General features: G+C 37.9%; 2 protein-coding genes across 3 annotated transcripts; both read left to right on the top strand.

The window, feature by feature from the left end:
- The first annotated feature begins 2,482 nt into the window (after positions 1–2,482).
- LOC116267288 (nucleoside diphosphate kinase III, chloroplastic/mitochondrial-like) lies at positions 2,483–9,210 on the top strand. 2 transcript variants are annotated; one of them, XM_031648945.2, is made up of 7 exons: positions 2,483–2,716; positions 2,906–3,043; positions 4,231–4,268; positions 4,355–4,410; positions 6,501–6,660; positions 7,428–7,483; positions 8,837–9,210. In XM_031648945.2, the coding sequence occupies exons 1-7, from the start codon at positions 2,635–2,637 to the stop codon at positions 8,901–8,903; spliced, it is 597 nt and encodes a 198-aa protein (XP_031504805.1). In that variant the 5' UTR covers positions 2,483–2,634; the 3' UTR covers positions 8,904–9,210. The 2 variants fall into 2 exon arrangements, with proteins under 2 accessions (XP_031504805.1, XP_031504803.1); XM_031648943.2 differs by having other exon boundaries at positions 2,486–2,716; positions 4,355–4,405; positions 6,501–6,677; positions 8,837–9,206.
- Positions 9,211–14,680: 5,470 nt separating this feature from the next.
- LOC116267285 (nucleoside diphosphate kinase 3-like) lies at positions 14,681–21,058 on the top strand. The gene is made up of 7 exons (XM_031648940.2): positions 14,681–14,876; positions 16,302–16,439; positions 17,698–17,735; positions 17,820–17,870; positions 18,969–19,136; positions 19,746–19,858; positions 20,738–21,058. Exons 1-7 carry the CDS (start codon positions 14,795–14,797, stop codon positions 20,859–20,861), a joined length of 714 nt encoding a protein of 237 aa, XP_031504800.1. The 5' UTR covers positions 14,681–14,794; the 3' UTR covers positions 20,862–21,058.
- The last annotated feature ends 321 nt before the right edge of the window (positions 21,059–21,379 follow it).

Here is a 21,379-nt window from a genome sequence, read left to right as displayed (position 1 = left end):
TAACTTATGATCACAAGCACCTCTCCAAAAAAACTTAAGCAAGATGAGATGTAGCTCTAGATAGGTGGTAACCGAATTAGAGTAAAATCTCAAACCTACTTAAAGTCTTAAGAGAACACTAAAATGATGTCAAAATGAATTCACAAGCTTTTCAAATGATATTTACTAGTTCCACTTTTTCTTCAAAACATTTCACATTTTCAAGCAACTCTTCAAGAACATTTTCAAAAGTTTGAAACATCAAACTTACAATATTTTCAACACCGCATATAGATTCAAAAAGATGTTTAAGTTAAAACAAAATGCATCAATGATAAACATAGCCATTGGGTTGATTACCCCCGGTAAAGGCACCGGGAACGGTCGATCCTCGTACCGACGGCCGAGTCCCTTTATTTCCTCTTTCAAAACAAAACCTTATTTTTCTAGAGCACTCCAAAACCAATGAAAATTTCGGGATGCAAACATGTGCCTACTACTTTTTCCTTTTCAAAACAACTTTCCAAGCAAGTTTTAAGATGAATGTGGTTTTATTGCTGCCTATTTTATAAACCAAACTAAACTTCATAATAGAGTTTTTTAGAGTGCATTCTCAATAAAACAAACTTATGACTATTTGCGTGTCTTTGTATGTTTATATTTTGCTAAAAAGTGTCTTTAAAAATCACAATTTAAATGTTAATATTTGCTATAAATTGCCAACGATTGTATATCACACTTTTGTTGGAGGGAATCTTGTTACATGCAAAAATAAAAAAAACATGCAACAGTTGCCAGATCAAGCACTGAAGGCAAATACAAAGCAATGTTAGCATGTGAGAGTGAATTCATTTGGGTCAAGGCCCCCTTTAAGACATAGATATTAAAGTTAAAGAACCAATGACTCTAATGTGCGACAATATGGCGGCTATTATATTGGACCTAACATGGTATTCCATGAAGGAATAAAACATATCTAAGTAGATTGTCATTTTATTTGAGAAAAAAATTCAGTACAAAACCATATGTACTCAACATGTCTACACGTAAGAATAACTTGCTCATGTATTCACAAAAGCAATAGGTAAAGAACGACATCACTAGATTACTACCAAGTTGGCCCTGATGGATATCGACCCACCAACTTGAAGTGAAGCTGGTTATATAGGTCACTGACATGCATGGAATTTTTGTACGTCAATATAGTCATGGCAAAAAATACTCTTAGTTAATAGAAAAAGAAAATTTTTATAGGGACAAAAAGGAAATAGAAAAAATTTTTGAGATTCTCAATCAGTATATGCAGATCGTTATGACCAATATACCTCTGAACAGCAAAGAAGTGTCATCATTTTTTTTGTCCCATTCATGTCGTTATTTCATATCCCTATCGTTATCTTATATTCATTATTTCATACTATCATACCTCTCATATCCCATCATTATCTCATACATTTGTCATTCTCTCGTACTATGTCATTGTCTCACATACTCATCATTATCTCATACCACCCATGTCATTATCGTAGACGCTAAGGGTATGAAATAATGTGTCAGATAATAGGTATGAGATAATAAGATGAGTATAAGATAATGACATGAGTACGCGATAACGACATGAGTACAACGACATGAGTATGAATGTTGGACATGAGTACAATGACATGAGTATGAATGTTCGACATGAGTACAACGACATGAGTATGAATGTTCACTATGCACATGTAATATTAATGCAGTAAATAAATATGTATATTAGTAGTAGGGTCCATCTTGCAGCGTACACTTATTGTGTACACTAAGTGGCGTACAAAACTTGATCCCAACTTTAAGGGGAGAATGTTGAACAGTCACCACCTCTTAGACAAGGAAATGTTGATATGCCTTCCTTGTATTAAGGAGTAAAGGTGGAAAGTTTTGCCACTGCATGAGATGCTAAGACCGTCTCTTGCCTTTTTATGCTTTACCATTGTTGTCCATTGTTTCTTATGTTGTATTGATTACAGAAAAACCTAATGAAAAAAAACTGGGAGACTGTTGTCCATGGACAGAGGCTGTAAGCCTGACCATGTTACAGCCCACGTAAAACGGTTATGTCCTCTCTTGTTTGAATGGTGTGTGCGTGTGAGGTGTTTTTTGTGACATTTTTCTTCAATGCCGGTGCTTTCTGCTGGTCCAAGCTAAGAATTTCATCTCCAATGAAGAGTGTAATTTACTACTTGAGGAAGCCTCTCTTATGATGGGTTCTCAAGTTTCTTTTTGTGGGGGACATATGGTGTCTTCAGTGAGGTGATTCGGTTCACCCAAGCTAAGAATTTAATTTCCAGTGAGAATTGCAATTTGGTGCTCGATGTAGTCTCTCCTCTGATGGGTTCTTAAGTTTCTTTTACGGGGAAATAGGATGTCAGTTTTCTTCCGTGCAGTTGATTTCTGCTTCTCCAAGCTAAGAATTTCATTCCCTCTCAGAATTGGAATTTGGTGCTCGAGGTCTGAGCCCCAGGCACCACATGGCCGAGACCCTTTTCTGGTTGCGCTGCCTGACTATATAAATATCTTCGCCAGCCTCTCAGCGCGAGCGAGCTCACTTCTTCCTCCTCTCTTCCTGTTCCATTTCCTATTTGATCTCGTCTCCGTTTCTCCGGCCCGGAGAGGAGAATGAGTTCCCAGATATGCAGAGCCGCTTCGAGGAGTGCGAGAACGCTCTTTGCCGCCTCCCGGAACTCGGTTCTCTTCTCCAGTGAGTTTCTGCCTGTTCTTTTGGACGATTTCGTTCTACAAACCTCTGAAGCCTGTGACCTTTTGTTTATTTTTTCGATCTTGATCCAAAGTGAGGCGTGTTTTTCCCGTCGCTCTTTCCGACGAAACTGTATCGTCGCGTCTTTCCACCTTCTGTCTTTAGTTTTGGCTTACCGTCTCTAATTTGCAGAAGGGCGGGCAGTGGCAGAGGCATCTGCTGCTTCTTTCAGAGGAAGGATGTCTAGACTGGCTTCAGTTTGTCAGCAGAAAGAAGCCAGGAGTACCTTGAGGGCATGGCTTTCTGGAGCTCTAGTTCTTCCTGCAGCAGGTTTTGTAGCCTTTTCTTTATGTAATATACTGATGGAAGTTTAAAAAGGGACAAAGAAAGAAAAAAAGAAAGAAATACAGAAATTGTCTCTTTAACTATGCTGTATATGCCCAGCAGACATTATCTGGCTGGTCTTGCCGGTATAAACAACGAGAGAAGACATCCAAACGGAAACACCAATTAACTTTGGCTCTTGGGCCAGACGTGGCAGCAGCCAAAATTGGTTTCTTCTCATTCAATGAGCATCCTTTCTTTCCCATAAAAAGGCTTTGAATCAAAATAAGCAAGTGTTTTTAGATTCACGACCTTATTATTCATGGTTAGAGTTATTGACAAATCATAACCAAGATAATGATGCTTTATGATAGGTGGGGAGGCAGTAGTTTTCATAATAAGATTACAAGATCTGAGTTGTGCTCCTGGGTTTGCTAACTTTGTTTTGAATCTTTAACCCCTTTTATATCTTTAACATTGGAGGCATTTGGATAAGAGAGATCATTAAATTGGGATCCTCCTTTGGATTTCTATAGTATGTTCCACTGGTATTGTTTCGCTACTGAAGATGCTGACAGTATTGGAAATATATGCAGAAAAGTTATCCGGTTTGGGCTGCACGAGTGATTGGTAACTGACCATCAAAGTTCCTATTTTAAAATTTAAGTTGCCATGGACAAGCCTGTTTGTCTGACCAAGTTGAGCATCTTTCCTCATCTTTTTCATCGGCGGATGCATGTTGAAACTGGTTCACCAAAATCATAAGTTCTCCTGTCCTTTTTGTAGATCGTCATGCTTTCTTAGACTTTTCTTTTCTTTCCATGTAGTAGTTACGATATGACTGAGTGTTTGTTTTATATCCTTATGGTATCTTCGAGAAAGAGAGGGCAGTGATGAAGTTAAAGTGAAAGGCTTTATTGGAATTGCTTGCTACATACTCTACCCTTGGATATGGAGCGTGAATGGAAGCTGATCCACCGGTTCATTTGTTTTGCTGTTTGTATCCACATTTCATTGTTTTGTTTGATATTGGATCCGTTTAAAATTTGAACCAAGACAAATATACGTAACCAATAAATAATTTCTTTCATAATTATTTTAACGTAAATTAAACAATATTTTTTGTGCTTTTTGGAATAAACATTCTGAAAGTCTTTTCATTTATGAATTTGTGGCTGTCTTTGCTTTTGCAGTATATATGCTTCAGGATCAGCCCGCACAAGCTGCTGGGGTACGTTTATCCCTGTGTTACTCGATATAGTATCATTAAAATTTTCCTCCTTCCGTGTTCATCATTTTGTGGTTGTCATGTTTTAGATGGAGCGCATTTTTGTTCTTATCAAGCCCGATGGGATGAAAGGACGACGGGTAAAGTCAGTAGCTATTTTAACTTCTATTGGTTATTTTATGAGTACTAGCAAAAACGTCCATGGTTGCTATTAATTTCTTAAATTTTGCTTATGAAATTATGAATGTGGTTCTCTATTTCAAGTAGCGACGGAAAACACGTTGTTTTTCAATAAAACGTTAAGAACAGGTCAACCGAAAAACACACGTCTTTTTAAAGAAAAGACACCAAAACAAAAAGGCAAAAAAAAAACATATTTTTTTCGCTTTTTTTTTTGTTTTTTCACGTTTTTTTAAATTTTTTATTTACCGCATTTTTATATTCACATCATTCGCATCTTAATTTTTGGATTTTTAATCAATTTTTATAATTTTTTTGGGAGAAAGCAAAATTTTTATTTACCGCTCAAGAAAAACTTTGTTTTTTACCAACCTTAAAACCGTATTTGAAACTATGGGTCAAAGTCAAAGTAGTCACAAAAAACGCCGTTTTTTTTTAAAAAAACGCGTATTTAACGTCAAAAACAGTTCTGTTGTATAATACTCATATTATTCTTGTTTTAAAAAAAACATTAAAAAACAAAAAACACGTATAATACCCATATTATACGTTATTTTTCCTTTTTTTGCCGTTATTTTTCCGTTTTTTGCCGTTTTTTATTAATTATTATTTTTATAATTTTTAAGATGTATTAAATGTTTAATTTTTAAAAAAAATTTGCTGAACTTTTCTCGTTTTATTCCCGAGATATAAAACTTTGCCGTATTATACCCGTTTTTTTACTCGCTATTTAATACCCGTCCCTGTTTTTTATGACAATGCCGTCAAACCCATCCGATGCAAGCTCTGGTTCCTGGATTTTCATAGTATATCATCATGATCAGGCGCCTCAGATGCAGCTTTTCCTAAGTTTTTTTGAAGGTTATTCTACGGCTTGCCATTAGATGGAGTTGCTGACAATTGTCATACTCGATCTCTTTTGTTATTTCTTTAGTGGACAAGTGCATACTCCTTCGGCGCCGATCACCTCTGCGCCGCTGTCCATTAAAGCTTCATTAAATTACAATGTATCATGAGTGTAGCCAAATGAATTTAGCGTTTGATAGGCAGGGATTCTACTGTAGCTCAGGAAAGATTATTCAAATTTTAAAAAAAATTCCTGCGTATCAAACGCGGAATTACTTTTTTTACCGTTGAAGCTCAAAACGGAATAATATTTCCAAAAATATTATTCCAGCTGAGAGCCGAAATAATATTTCTGGTTTTTTTTTTTACCGTTGGGGAGGAAGAAAGGAAGGAAGGAGGAGGAAGAAGGGAAGGATGGAGGAGGAAGGAGGAAGGAGGGAGGAGGAAGAAGGGAAGGAGGGAGGAGGGAGGAGGAAGAAAGGAAGGAAGGAGGAGGAAAGGGGAAGGAGGGAAGGAGGGAGGAGGGAAGGGGAAGAAGGGAAAGAGGCTAGGCGGAAGAAACGGAGGAGGAAGAAGGGAAGGAGGGAGGAGGAAAGGGGTAGGAGGCGCGGAAGAAGGGAACGAAAGGGAAGGAGGGAGGAGGAAGAAGGGAAAGAGGAAGGAGGGAGGAGGAAAGGGAAGGAGGGAGGAGGAAGAAGGGAAAGAGGAAGGAGGTGGAGGCGGAGGCGGAAGACGGGAAGGAGGGAGGAGGAAGAAAGGGAAGGAAACGAAGGGTTTTCCCATTTCCAATTCTTCCTCCCTCCCCATCAAACGCAGAAACTTATTTCTAGAAAAATAATTCTAAACTAACAAACACAACTTAGTTTTGGAAATCAAGAATTTTATTTCTTAAAAACCAATTCCAGAAATATGTTTCTAGAAACATCTTTCGAGAAACATATTTCTGGTCATCAAACACTACCTTAAGGATGCGGAACTACGTACAAGATGAAGATCTGATGTTCTTACTTGAATGATTAAGATGCCAATAGTGGCAGTCAATTGTTTGATGCCTTTGAAGATGTGCTTAACAATAAAGAGATAGTATGCGGTTCATATTTGCTTCAGCTTGCCATTGTCTTTTAAATGTACAGGCAGCTTCTATTTATTCTGGTCTATCAACTTCTTTATCTCAAACATTTGATGTCATTCCATGTTCCGTTTGTTTAGATTGCAGAAATTATTGCTCATTTCGAGCGCCAAGGGTTCGAGCTTGTGGCCATTAAGCTGGTGCTTCCAAAACCAACAAAGGACGTTTGTGAAAAACACTATCGCCAATTCAGCGCTAGGGGGTCTTACGTCGATACGTTATGCAAATCTCTCTGCTCAGGTCCCGTTCTTGTAATGGTTAGTTGCAAATTGTGAGTTTGTTCTTGTGCTTGGGCTTTAGTTATATAATTACTATAAAATGTGATAATCATGACCTGTGTTTCCAAATTATTGTTCCGCTTCTGCTACGCCAAAGTACATTTTCTTAGAAGAGGTCTGACTGCGTATCTTATCGATAAAAGTGAAAAAGCTTTTAAAACTTTCACTTTTGATGGCATCCAAGCCTTTATCGGGATGTTATTGTCATGTTTGTGTTGTGTCCCATGATATAAACTAACAGTAGTCGTTTCTTATATTCATTTAGAACCATTGTTTTTGGCATTTAATGAGAATTTTGTTTCTCCTTTTGTGGATTTCATCATACTGACGTTTGTTAACCTAGCTTGGAATATATTATATTATATTATATTCATGCAAGTGCTGGAATAATATTATTTGTCCCTGAGGGTTGGCGAACGGTTGAGGTGGGGGTTGGTAGGTGGCCAGTTTTCATTTCAAATATGCGAGGTACCAACTTTCTTGTTTTGCAAAAGGGAGCAACCAATGCATAAGTTGAAACACAGTGAGGACAACATATCAAAGCACCAAAGTAGGTTGTTAACCCCAAAGACACAAGGAGTTAAGTTGGAGCTTTGACTTTTTTTAGATGATAGGATGAAATGCTTTTCCTATTTACCCAAAAACTGCTTGAATATTATTTGAATTATATGATGTTCATAGAGCAGTCATTTCTTTATGCTGCTCATATGCCTGTATTTGCTCCTGCAGGTTTGGGAAGGGAAGTCTCAAACAATTGTTGGAGACCTTGCTGTCTTGGCTAAACGGTATGTTTGAAGATCGATGAAAGTTTCTGTTTATCAATGGCTTTTTTTTTCCTACGCGGGACATGCGGGAATTGCGCCTTCCTTGGGTCGATTTTGACCTAGGTGCGAGGTGGGGGTTCTATAGCTGTGCTGCTTCACTTGAGAACCGGTCCACATTTGGCCAATTTGTCTTGTTGTCCTGTGATGGATCATTTCAGATCCCTCTCTTTGTTTTAAAAGGTAGGAAATTGCTTGGGTCGATTTTGGTACAGACTTTTCCTTGGGTCGATTTTCAACTCCGTCAGGTTGGGAGACAAAGCACATTCCTTGTGTATTATGGCTTCTTCTAAAAGGTTGAACCACTCGTGTGGATGGGTGCTGGTACAAGACATTGCTTGAATGTGACATTCTTAATCTTTGCAGGATTTTATATATTTTTGCACTTTTTATATGTTTTTGATCTATTTTAGTATTTTGTTTTCAGTAATATATATTTTATGAATATAAACAGTAAATATATATATATATATATATATACCTGTACCCACACTGTACAGGCAGCTGCATTTGTACCCATGTGATATAGGGCTAAACCTAATGGTGGATCTAACTTGAGTTGAACCCTACTTACTGACACTGAGGCTACATAGATGGTGAGGCTGCATTTTTTTTTTCAGTCACTAAGAAACCGTAGCTGCTTCTTAACCACTAGTTCTTTTATTTTGGGGTAGTGCTGGTTATGTGCTTGTAATGTTTACCATGATTCTATTTGAAAAGAGGCATTGTTCTCTAATGGGTCGTTTGGCTATAGTAACATAGTATCATGTACTTATGAAGGAAGCTCAATCAAGTAATTAATAGTTCACAATTCCTTGTGCAAGAGGGGCTTCACATGGTGGGAGTGAGTCATGGTTCAACTATTGTGCCAACTATTCCCACAAGCAAACAAACACCTAGTAACGGAATAGACACTAGCCACCTAACTCCAGAGTTTTTACCTCCCTGAAGGTCGATCTATCATCTCCATTCTATTGAGGAATGAGTTTCTTTGTTGATAAAAAGAATCTGTGGCTCCCACTGTGAACTCTAAATACAGAACTTTGTTTGCAATCATCAATCCACAAATCACTATGAGAGCAGGGAGACGAAGACCTGACCTTCCTGGAAATCATCTATTGGTTTCATATTTAAACTGTTGTCAAATTATAGAAAGTAGACAAACTTGATTCTGTTATTCCGGTGCCCCTCGACTGAGGTTCCACCACTTTGATCCAAGGATACAAAGAACACACACTTAGTGACGTCTTATTTCATGGTGTCTTTTAAGTATCTTCTTTTCAATAGTTTCTATTCTCAGAACAAGTTGATTTACAGGAACATCATTGACCGAAGCACTGATAGTGAAACTGCAAAGTCTTGGATCGATCTTTGGTTCAAGTAGGAGAATAAGCAAAGTCAGTAACCCTGACTTCACCTAGGTCTCTCAAAGTGAGTAAGCAACTGATTTTCCTTTTGAATTATACTGGTTATATTTGTCACTGCAAATGTATGGTGCCATATTGAGTTCTAGCTCTGTGGCTGGGAATCGAACTTGGAAGTTTGATGTAAAAAGCCTTCACCACTTATTACTCAACTCATTGGTTGATCATTTTCCTTTCAAGGGGTTTCTCACTTGGGCAACTTGGTTTTGATTAACCTATGATAATATGGTTACTATCAAAATTTGCAAATTAGTATCTCATCAGTATAGTATGTCCCGACGATGATGAAGGTAGCTTGTGTTTGGTTTCTAGCATGTTTCAAGGTGAGTTTGGGGGATGAGTATGCCACTGAACCGGCAAGGACATGACCTTGTCCGAACAAATTATTTCTTCAAAAGTTTTTAGATGATCTAAAAGCATGAACAAAGCCAGAATTTTTTTCAGGGGTGAGCCAAACGGTTTAACAAATTATTATATATATATATATATATATATATATATATATATATATATATATATATATATATATATATATATATATATATATATATATATATATATATATAAACTCACGCACTTCAGATGATATTTGCAAACCACAGTATAGTAGAAGTGAACATATGTCGTATATAATTTTTCACGTCATGAACATGAAGCGCGACCTGTCATACGACACATTTAATAATTGCTTGTGTTATTAGCACAAAGTACAATTTGTCCTAAAGAGATAAGGTACTCTATTTCTATTTCAATAACGTAAGTGTGAGCATAAAGTGGACATACAAATATCACAACTTAAAGTATAGCAAACAAATACATCTATAAACTCTAAAACCAAAAAATAAATGTTACTTGCCTAACATCAATGTTGTAAGAAGTGTATGCTTCATACAAAAAAAAAATCGACTCAAAGCGTTTTTTAGAAAAAAAAAGCCTTGAGGCAAGACAGTGAGGCGCACAAATCCCTGAAGTGTGCACCTCATTTAGTGAGGCGTACGCCTCAGGAACATAGTCTGTTTAGTTTTTTTAATTTAAAAAAAATAAAAAATAAATAAAACTGGTAAAGAGGGCTTCACGCGTAGCCCTAACTATAGTCTGTTTAGTTTTTTTAAACAAAAAAATTAAAAATTAAATAAAACTGGTAAAGAGGGCTTCACACGTAGCCCTAACTAAACCTTGTTTGTATCTCTAAATCCCAAATCACCTGCGAAGTTGAAGATTTCAAACATCGTATCATACCTTTGAAATTGCTAGAGGCTGGAGCTGTGACTGGAGGTGCCATCGCCCAACGTCAGAATTTTCATTGCAATTGTATGTCTTTTTGTTTGAGTATCTTTTTCTCCATGGCTGACACCAAGTAGCCATCTTTCTCTCTCTGTCCATGGCACTGGCCACAGCCACCTTCTGGCTCTCTGCCCTTGACCGGCCACCTTCTCTGTGGGTTGCTGTGATCGTATACACAGTGTGTCGCCATTACTATTAGGTCTTGGAGAATTTTTCTTTGAAGATGATGATTGAGAAGGGTGACAACAATGCAGACTGTGATATCGAAAGTCTCACAATAAATAGCAAATGGCCTTGTTTCTAAACAACATTCCTTTGATCTATAGCATTACCACTTAGAAGCTATTGCATGCATCACCAAAACATATATAAGATGCTTTCATCATTAGGAAAGAAATCTAATCTAAATAAGTACATAGGTAACATTTCTACTATGTGATTTGTTGTTTTCAAGTAATTTATTTTCATTTGACTTACCAGAAGCACAAGACAACCAATGACTAATGTAACAAAATCTCTTGCTCTTTGTATGTCCTCAACCAAGAGAAACATGTACAAGGGTTGTAACTCATTTAAATTTCATATCTTCATGAATAAAGTCTGGAGATGTAATACTTATACTTGAGCTAAGCATGCTCACATTCCCTTTCCTCCAAGTAAAATATCTTCTAAGGTTCATTCTAATTCAATTCATTTCGATATTTGAGGACCATAAATACATGCTTCTTTGAGTGGTGCAACAAAAACTTAGAGTTTTTCTAGTGAGACAAAAAATTTGAAAATTAAATATTTTACCTTTTTTCAACATGGTCAAAAAAGTAAAATGTTCTCAAGTCAAACCATTCAAACTGTCAATGGTTCATTTTTCCTTTATAATGATGATGGGATTTTATTTTTTTATCATTTTGGTGTTGAGTATCAACATAGTTGCATTCCAAATGCAAATAAAATGGAGTATTAGAAGGCAAAGTTATCACTTTCTTGAGGCGCCTATTACTCTTCTTTTTCAAAGTAACATTCATTCAAATTCCATTTAAAATGAACTTCAATATAGACCCAATAAATTTAAATATTAACTCATGGAGTCAACCTTGCTAACTCCATATTTCCAGTAAAATTTATTATTGCATGTAGATCTATGCATGAATTAACTTATTTTGGAACCGTCATCACCCAAATTTTTTTCGAAAGGACTATATCCATTTCACTCAAATGAAATTCTCAATTAGTTCATTTGGATTTAATTTCTGGACCCTAAGCCCGACCCTAAACCCAAAACAAACTTCCATATCCATACCTAAGTCTAGTTCACAACTATTCGATGCAAAAAGAAGCTCTAAACCCATGTCTGAGCGCGAACGCAAGATTCAAATCCAAAATCTAACTGTTGGATCTAAATTAGATCCAAAACCTAAGTCTATATCCAAATTGAGCATTTTAAACTCAAAATTTAAAGCTGAGATTGAAACAACAAAATTTGATGCTATGAACACCACGAGCGCATGGACGGACCTTCCTTTTGTTTTATGTTTTGTTTTCGTGCCAAAATGTGTTTTTGAGCATAAACTACTCACTAGAACGCATTGGCGACCAATCGTACCCAATCCGGGTCTAAAACTAGTATGGAATCACTCAAAACAGAGTTGACCTTATTTGTAACAAAACCATTTTTTATGAACATTTAAAAAAAATGGTTTTTATTTTTTTTTTTTAAATGAAGGGACCCCTAGAGGCCAAGGGGCGAAATCCACCACTTATTGGACAATAAAGGTGGCATTTCGCCCCTTTCATTTGAACCCACTTCTCTTTTGATCGATTAGGTGGGAACCATATTACAACATTTGAGTCAAATTCCTTTGTTTTCTTCCATTCTGTTAATTGAAAAGGTTTGAGGTCAAGATGGTTGGTAATCTTTTTGCCCACTAGATTCCCTAGCTTCTTAGCAGAAACACACGAGAATGATTTTACATTAGAAATAGAACAAGCAGAGAGGAGCCAAAGAACCTACCTAAATTAAACAAGATTTTTTGTTTTTTTCCTTTTTTTCTCCTTGGAGATTCAATGTGATTGCCTTTTTGCTCACTCTTCGCCACGTGCCAGTGGCAGGAGCTTGTTAGAATTGGTGATCTCCTGTATCTATTGTGAAGGCTAAAACCTTCCTACCCGAGAGAAACCAAGTTGAGAGAGAGAAACAGTCGGCAGGAATAGAAGAAAAACTGGCATGATTATTTATACCTAGGGAAGAACAATTACTAAGTCGATCCTAAAGAAAAACTCGCATTTGTGTATACTTCGTCAAGTTCATGATATTTCACAGTTCAAAAATATTAAACTTTAGTAGTCAAGCAATGCACGACAAAAGTGTACCTAGTTGACGATCCCAGTTGACTGGCGGACCTGCAGAGCAGAATATTTTAATTGGACATTAATTCATCTTATTATTATTGCAATTGATTGGGTGCATATAGAGCTTCAAAGCAGCAGAATATTTTAGTTGATGGATATTAGATTGGGTGCATATAGAGCTTCAAAACAACAAAATATTTTAATTGATGGGCATTAATCCATCTTCTATCTTATTATTGCAATTGATTGGGTGCATATAGAACTTCAAGGCATTGACATGGCTCTGGTGTGGACACCCCATATGGTCAGGCTTGAGTCCGACACATAATAAATAAAAATTTTATAAAAGATTACACATGCTGGGGTAGGCAGTTGCCAGCTCCGCTACTGCTTGACTGTGGCCGAGTGAGTAGATGGTCCCAGGCGACTTGAGCAACTCACAACTAGTGTGGGCCAATTTGCCAACTATACTCCGTGTACGCCATGGCTGTTCACGGATGCTTGGAATCTCTCTCCTATGGGTGATGGTAGGAGACTCGAATGCTTGGGGCCTCACATGTTCCTACAGAGCAAGTAGGTTGCCAACTTGCCTGGTCACCATTATTTTCTACATTTGTTTCTTTTTTCTGAATCATTCCTATTGTTGATATGCAAATCTAGTCTGAGAAGTGTTGTGTTTGGCTCCAACCTTTCGTTGAAGCACTCGGTAACCATCTCCCTCACTATTCTTTGGAATGAAGGGTTTGACAGCCTTTCTCCCTAGCAGCTCTGCAGTTGCAGCCTTTATTATCTAAATAAATTAGGTGGGATGCCCTCATTAGATTCGGACCATAAACTTTAGATTTGACTTTCAGTTTTAACATCATGCACAAAATCTTGAACTTTACAGTGTGTTTGGATGACACCCTCATTTTTTTTTTTGGTGAAAACCAAGTTTTTCAAAACTTGGTTAAAAACCTAGTTTTAGGGCTGCACAATCAGCAGAACCAACTCGAGCTCGACTGAAAAAACTCGGCTCATGCTCAACTCGTTTATAAACGAGTCGAGTTCGAACTTACAAAGATACTCGAAACGATAAACGCATCGAGTTTGAGTTTCAAGAACTTGACTCGTTTATACTCAATGCGACTTGTAAAGCGGTGCTCTATATAATATTGTCAAAACCGATTCACCGAATCACCGGTTTTAACTTTTAGGGTTAAAAGCTAATTTTCACAAGTTGCATGAGTTAAATGCGTATATGAGTTAAACGAGTAACATGAGTTAAACAAGTTAATGCTTACACGAGTTAGTGCAAAACAAGTTAATGCCTAAACGAGTTTTATGAATTAATCAAATTGAGTTTGAGTTTGTGTGGTCGAGTTGAGTCGAGCTCGAGCTGGCCAAGCTCGTGCTCGACCGGCTCGTGTGCAGCCCTACTTGGTTTGAATGTATGGATGACAAGTGAAAAATTTGGTTTAGAAACAAAAATTAATCTTACTTGTAAAACCTGAAGGAAAACATGCTTTTCAGCTCTTCATAAAATCCAAGTTTCGCCAAAACCCAATTTTAATGTCATCAAAACACTCTTGAAATAGTGTTTTGAGGTAAAACTCTCAAAATATGGTTCGTGATTGTCATCCAAACACCCCTTACATTTTAAAACCTCACATTTTAAGATGCGGTTGGAATGATTGTTGCATATGTTGTGGGGAAGACTTGCAAAATGCAAACCATGAATCAATTCGAAGCTCGGACCTCAAACTCATAATTCAAGATGAGACTCGGTAAAATAGGAAAATTAATCCAAACCCGGTGGCCCAGGCCATTAAAAGTAAAATTTTAACCAGATCCAGATCCAGATCCAGATCCATATCCAGTAGATCAAGTCCACTTTCGATTCCTTTTTTAACCGTTCCCGGGTTGCACCACGGTTGAACAGATCGGATCCGAAAATAGACCCGAACCAGATAAGACGGGAACATTCTTGTAAAAAAACCCGAGCGCAAGGGTAATAACTTAATATTCGTTGGTGGGAAACCTGACGGCGTGCGGTGGAGCCCTAAGCACCACACGGACGATACCCTTCACTGGTGCTGCGTTATTTCACTGTATAAATACCTTCCCCTGCTTCCCAGAAGCCCTCACTGGTCGCGTCTCTGAAGCGCGATAGCGAGTTCATCTCTAGTTCTTCGTCCTCCTCTCTTTCTGTTTGATCTCGTGTCCGGGCCAGCGGAGGAAAATGAGTTCCCAGATATACAGAGCCGCTTCAAGGAGCGTCAGAGCGCTCCTTTCCGCCTCCCGGAACTCGGGTCTCTTCTCCGGTGAGTTTTCCGCACGTTCTTTCCGGGCGTTTCGGTCTACAAACTCCAAAAGTTTCTGCTCTTTTATTGATCGATCTTGATCGAACGTTAGCGCGTTTTTTTTGCCTTCCGCTCTTTCTGACGAAACTGTACTGTTTTTGCGCTTTCTTTCTTGGTCCTGGCTTTTATTCTGTAAATTGAAGGGTCATCGGGCAAATAGGAGTATGTGACATCTACTTTTTGGTTAGCCGAGGGTTGGCCGGGAAAAGGAACTACAGGACGTTAACTTTTCTCCTTTTTGTCCTCATACGACTCCTTGAGAGCTATTCTATTGAGCGAAATGGGACGGCTGCTTTTAGAAAAAATAAAAGAAAACGGGGAAGCTATCGATGCATACCGCGGGGTAGGCCGTCCCAATGTTCCGACGGAGCTCGCCAGCGTCCTCATATTTTCCATCCTTTTTAGATGATAGACTTTTAATTTTTATCCATGAAGGCAGTACCAAGTTCCGCAGTATTGGGTCTCGTAATGAGTCTCGCTTTTATATATATATATATATATATATATATATATATATTCTCGACGCTAGGTTCTCGAGACATTTTTTATTTTTGACTATTGAGTTAAGAGTGCGTCCTCTGGCTACGGTTGTGTTTGACCGTAGGACTCGCGCTTGTTTTAAATAAATGGCTGAGGGAATAAATTACCGATTTCTGAGGTTATTATATAATTTATATTCATACCAGCGTGACGGCGTCATTTTTGGCCCGAGTCTTAATTATCAAATGTTCTTTGCTTTTCCTCTTTCACAGTATGTTAGGGCGCTGCTTTTGCGCCATCCGTTAGTTGTAGAAATTTTAATATCAGTGAAGTAGAAGACTTTCCGTCCCCGTTCGGGTGACACGTGTGCTCTTGGCTAGGGTTTTTGTTGTCTAAGACATAAAGGCGTCTCGCATTTCAATTTTCAAAGGCTTCACATTTTTGTTTTGGGAAACGTTGAGTCTCTGTGCTTCTTCTTGCATTCCCCATTGTGCCCTATGTTGCGGTTGTATCTCCGTCTACGTTGCTCCATACTGTTCTCAGTTCGTCATCTCAGGGACCCGTTTGTCTTTAAGTTTTGTAGACATTGCGATGGCTTTGTGGTTTCTTAACAGTATTTAGCCGATGGATTATTTGGGTAGTATCATTCTCGTGAAAAATTGAAAAGGTTAAGCAAAATAAAGAGTGGTCGTATCAGAAAAAAATTTGACAGCGTTTGCAATGAAAGTCCGAAGAGAGAACGGTGCTTTGTTAGGCTCGTCGAAGTGATCCATAGAAGCTCACTACTTTGCTTCTTAGACCTTCGTTGGTACATTATTGATCGTTCACACACGTCGTCCATCGTGTGCAGATCATTAAGGCCTTTTATGTGGTTGCAAATTCATTGATATTAACTTTGATTTGCAGAAGGGCGAGCAATAGCAGCGGCACCTGTCACTTCTTTTAGAGGAAGATTGTCTACACTGGCTCCAGTTTATCAGCAGGCAGAAGCCAGGAGTACCTCAAGGGGATGGGTTTCTGGAGCCCTAGTTCTTCCTGCAGCAGGTCTTCTAGTTATTTCTTATATCATATTAAGCAGGTTTTTTAGTCATTTCTGTATGTGCTCATTGGATCTTTGATTCTTTAGCCCCGTCGATATCTTTAACATTGAATAATTTAAAGAACAGAACATTAAATTCGGGTCCCCTTGGTATAGGGTAGTATTTTCTATATTTTTGGTATTGTTTCATTTCTGAAGATGCTGACAAGTTTGCAAAGGTTTGTAGCAAAGTTTGGCTGCATGACTGATTGGCAACTTTAAGATTGTGAGGATAATTAATGTTCCTATTTTAAAATTTAAGTGGTCATGAAAGGGCCTGTTTGTCTGACCGATTTGAGCATTTTCCCTCTGCTTTTTAAGTTTTGGATGCAAAACTGGCTAAATCATAATCTTTCTTTTCCTTTTTGTACATCGCCAAGGCCCTCTTGGATTTTTTTTTTAGAGCAGTAGTTATGACTGATGATTGTTTTCCATCCTTGTGGTAATATCTTTGTGGAAGAAAGGGCGTGATGAATTTAAAGTAAAAGGTTTGAGCTGATAAACTATGGTGGTAGTGATTGAATTAAGTGCGGAGGGTGGAAGAGGGCCCCTGCCCCTGCTCAAGCTTTTGCATGAGGCTTTCGCAACCTCTTCTACAGGAGCTTCATCTTAAGATGGGTTAGAAAAAAAGGCGTGGGCTACTGTTTTAGATGTGACAGCTAGCCTAGACTTTGCCCTACAGCAATCCCTCCACCCACTTTCTTCATTTTGCTGCCATCAGGTTTTTTGCAATGATATACCTTCTTTCTGATCCTTTATTTATTGATATTACACTGTATCCAATTTTTCATCACGAGAATAGTGAGTTTTGCTTGTCTGATTCAAATGAAGTAGCCATCTTTTTTGGTGGCTTGCATCACATCAGTTGTTAGCCTGGGCCCTGTTTGTGTTTGAGATCATACCTAGTCAGGCTAGTCTATCTATTACTGTTATTGGAGTTGCTTGCTATATCTGCACGCATGGATTTGGAGCATGGATGAAAGCTGATCCCCTGACTTATAAATTTTTTACTGTTTCTACTAGATCCATTTAAACTTTTACTTCATTTTGTATAAACACATTTCTACTAGATCCATTTAAACTTTGAATCAATCCAAATGATGTAACAAATAATTTCTTTGGCAGTGATTTTGAAGTAAACAAAACTGCTTTCTTTTTTTATGTTTTCTGAAGAGGCATTCTGAAAGTCCCTTTGTTTATGAATTTGTGGCTTTGCTTTTGTAGTGTACATGCTTCAGGATCAGCCTGCACAAGCTGCTGAGGTTCGTTTCTCCTTGTGCTTCTTGGTATGATATCATCAAATTTCTTCTTTCTGCCGTCGTCATTTTGTGGTTGTGATTTTGTAGATGGAGCGTACTTTTATTGCTATCAAGCCAGATGGAGTGCAAAGGGGCCTGGTAAAGTCAGTAGCTATTTTAACTTCTATCGATCGCTTTATTCAATGCTTCCTTCTGAATTCTTTGTTTAGTTTGCATGCACTTCTATGGTTTCCATATTTTTTAGATTTTTCATTGGGAATGTGGTTTACCAATTTCAGTAGTTTGTCTTCAGATTTCGTCAAGCCATCTGGGAACCAAATTTGATTTTCCATGGTTCACAAATATCCAGATTATTTTGTTATAAGGGACCTCAAAGGAAACTTTTACCTGGTTTTCCTTTTTTGAAGGTTATTCTATGGCTTCTTGTTAGATGGAGTTACTGATCTAGCGGTGTTCCTTTTTTTTTTTTTTTGGGGGGGGGGGGGGGGGGGGGGTTCTTTCATGAAGAAAAAGGAAAATTGAACTTTTTCCTAGTTCATTCTACATATGCTTTTTGCAACTGTCGATGATGCCTTTTAGTTTGCTATGTTAAAATGTAGGGAAAAGCTTTGTTAGTTCTTAATATTTACAATTTCAGAAGGTTCTGTGCAGGTTGTCGCAGTTGAAGGTCTTAATATTTTCATGCAGAGTGAAGATGAGAAATTAGTAGTTAGTTGGTAGAAGATGTTTTATTGTTTTTAGTTCTACAAGTTCGTGAAAATCCTGTTGTTCCTTGTATAATGGCTAGCAGTAAAGTGAAACTGAAATGTTTAATGTACATTCCAAATGAATCTATGCTTTGTATAGGCTTGTTTATTTCCTCTTGGAAATATGTCAGTGTCCAAAAAATAACCTTTAAAGCTTCTTGAAATTACACTATATATTGAGTGTAACCAACATGAATGTAGGGATGCAGTACTACAAGATTAAGACTTGATATTCCAACTTGAATGATCAAGATGCCAATAGTGGCAGTCAGTAGTTTGATGCCTTTGAAGATGCAATTGACAATAAAAAAGTAGTATGCTGGTTAAGGGGTAAAGTATTTTCTAATACAGTTTAAGAGGTGAAATATTCATTGAACTTGTTATTGTCTATTAAATGCTGTGGTTAGGATAAAATGCAGACAGCTTCTGATTTAGTCTATCTGATCCTTGTTTTAAATATTCTATGGTAATCCATGTTTTGTTTATTTAGGTTGCAGAAATTATTGATCGTTTCGAACGCAAAGGATACAAGCTTGTGGCCATTAAGCTGGTGATTCCGACAAAGGACTTTGCTGAAAAACACTACCATGATCTCAAGGAGAGGCCTTTCTTTAATGGCCTATGCAATTTTCTCAGCTCTGGTCCTGTTCTTGCGATGGTTAGTCACAAAAACTTGAGTCTGTTTTCCTGGTTAGGCTTTAGCTGTAGTATTAGTGTATTGCTGAATGTTGTAAAAAGCTTATCGTATGCCGTATCGGTCTGGCTTTAAGATACGCTGTATCGTAATGTATCTTAATTATATCGTATTTAAAAAAAACAGAAATTAATCAGAAAAAATTCTGAAAAAATCAGTAAAAATTAGCGTATCGTAACTGTATCGTACGATATGGTGCTTGTATCATAACTGTACGATACATGTGGTGTATCGTATCTTATTTTTGACTGCTTATGTTATGATGAGAGTGGTAAAGCATTAAAAATGTTCCTTTTTTATTGTAGCCAAATTTTTATCCGGATATTTTTGTCATGTTTGTTCCTTGCCCCTGTGAAGTAGCTACTACAGTTGTTTCTTACAATTATTGCTTTCGCCATTTAATGGGAATTTGTTTTTACATTGTATGTTTCCTTTGTTATCCATCAGACATATTGTCTATTGTTCCTCTTTAACTTGGAAATTGTATTTGTGCGACTGCCTATATATTTTTCAGATTCTTGGGGAGGGGTCTTGTCTTCATATTTCAAAATATCTGCTCCTTTGCTCCTGCAGGTTTGGGAAGGGGAAGGAGTGATAAAGTATGGCCGGAAGCTTATTGGAGCTACTGATCCCCAGAAATCAGAGCCTGGAACGATTAGAGGAGACCTTGCAGTTGTGGTTGGACGGTATGTTTTAAAACTGATGAGAATTTCTACTTACTAATAATGGCTGCTTGGTTAACAGTAGGACTTGGGGAAATTGCATTGCTCAGTTTTTTGGCGTCCCTTTGCAATTTTTACCAGGATTCTCTTCGGAGAGAAGGGTCGATGTATAGGTGGTGAAAGGGTGAGGTTGCTTTTGGGGTAGAGTTGGCATGGTATTTCCCAACTATACTGTCTACTGGTGGAGGAAGGAAGCGGAATCAAGTAGTTAATGGACCACAATTCCCTGTGCAGAAGGGATTGACGTGGTGGGAGTGGGTCATTGTTCAACTGCTGTGCAAACTGCAAACTGACACCTAGGAATAGCATAGATACTAGTACGTTACTCCGGACTTTTACCTTTCTGAATGTCGATCTATGGTCTACAAGCTGCGGCTTCTACTGTTAGTAGTTAATAGACCACAATTCCCTGGGCAGAAGGGGTTGAGGTGGTGGGAGTGGCTCGTTGTTCAACTGCTGTGCAAACTGACACCTAACAATAGCATAGATACTAGTACCTTACTCCGGACTTCTACCTTTCTGAATGTCGATCTATGGTCTACAAGCTGCGGCTTCTAGTACAGTGCACTCCTTAAATGACAACTCTGGTTGGAAATCGTCATTTCTCTAAACAGTATGGCAGTCGATGATCCTAGGTAGATGAAAGTCGACTATATAATCTAAATGATGCCTTCATCTGTAAATCATAATCAAATCCTGTAAACTAGATAAATTTTGATTCTGTTGTGCTGGTGTTCCTGTAAATCCAAGGACATGAAGAACACACAAATTAGTGTTTGTTATCTAATGGTTTCTTTTTGTATATCTTGAAGCTTTCTAATTACGTAATATGTTGGTTTGCAGGAACATCATTCATGGAAGCGATGGTCCTGAAACTGCGAAGGATGAGATCAGCCTTTGGTTCAAGCCGGAGGAACTTGTCAGTTATACCAGTAATGCTGAAAAATGGGTTTATGGCAGCAACTAGGCAGCCGATTTTCCTTTTAAATTATTATTATTATTATTATTATATTTATTACTGCATATGCGGTGCATGTTGAGTTGTGGTTCTCCGACCGGGACGACTGGTTGCGTCGAGGAAATAAGGCTTTGATGTAAAAAAACCTTCATTGCAAACAAGTCATGCAATTGATTTAATAAAATAGCCATTTTCCTTTCTTTGAATTAGCTTGTCATACCGAATCTAATATTTTGCTGCATCCGTCTCACTTGGGTCACCTCCTGCAGTACCGGAGCCAGCGGTTGCCTACTTTATTTCAAGTTACTTTATTTCAAGTTTGTTCGTGCTTGTATCAGCTTCGGCTTTCGTTTTTTTTTTTCATAAAATTAAAATTATAGGCATTCCACGGGTACGATAAAGAAACTCAACTGCTTATAGCAATAGTGGAGCCAGCGTGGGGCTGGCGAGCGCCCATGTCAGCCCAAGACAATATGATGTCTGGATGACGATCATGGTAGCTTGTCTTTGGTTTCTAGCATGTGTCA

The sequence above is a fragment of the Nymphaea colorata genome, chromosome 13, assembly GCF_008831285.2.
Source record: "Nymphaea colorata isolate Beijing-Zhang1983 chromosome 13, ASM883128v2, whole genome shotgun sequence".
NCBI classification, from domain to species: domain Eukaryota; kingdom Viridiplantae; phylum Streptophyta; class Magnoliopsida; order Nymphaeales; family Nymphaeaceae; genus Nymphaea; species Nymphaea colorata.
Note: the sequence above shows the minus strand (reverse complement) of the source record. Positions and strands in the feature narration are given on the sequence as shown.

What these genes read in the sequence shown, in the direction of transcription:
- LOC116267285 (XM_031648940.2), top strand. Translation starts at nt 14,795, where the DNA reads ATGAGTTCCCAGATATACAGAGCCGCTTCAAGGAGCGTCAGAGCGCTC. An exon ending in ATGGAGTGCAAAGGGGCCTG is followed by an intron (nt 17,871 to 18,968) that starts GTAAAGTCAGTA and finishes TTGTTTATTTAG; the next exon opens with GTTGCAGAAATTATTGATCG. An exon ending in CTGGTCCTGTTCTTGCGATG is followed by an intron (nt 19,137 to 19,745) that starts GTTAGTCACAAA and finishes TTGCTCCTGCAG; the next exon opens with GTTTGGGAAGGGGAAGGAGT.
- LOC116267288 (XM_031648943.2), top strand. Translation starts at nt 2,635, where the DNA reads ATGAGTTCCCAGATATGCAGAGCCGCTTCGAGGAGTGCGAGAACGCTC. An exon ending in TCTAGTTCTTCCTGCAGCAG is followed by an intron (nt 3,044 to 4,230) that starts GTTTTGTAGCCT and finishes TTGCTTTTGCAG; the next exon opens with TATATATGCTTCAGGATCAG. An exon ending in ATGGGATGAAAGGACGACGG is followed by an intron (nt 4,406 to 6,500) that starts GTAAAGTCAGTA and finishes CCGTTTGTTTAG; the next exon opens with ATTGCAGAAATTATTGCTCA.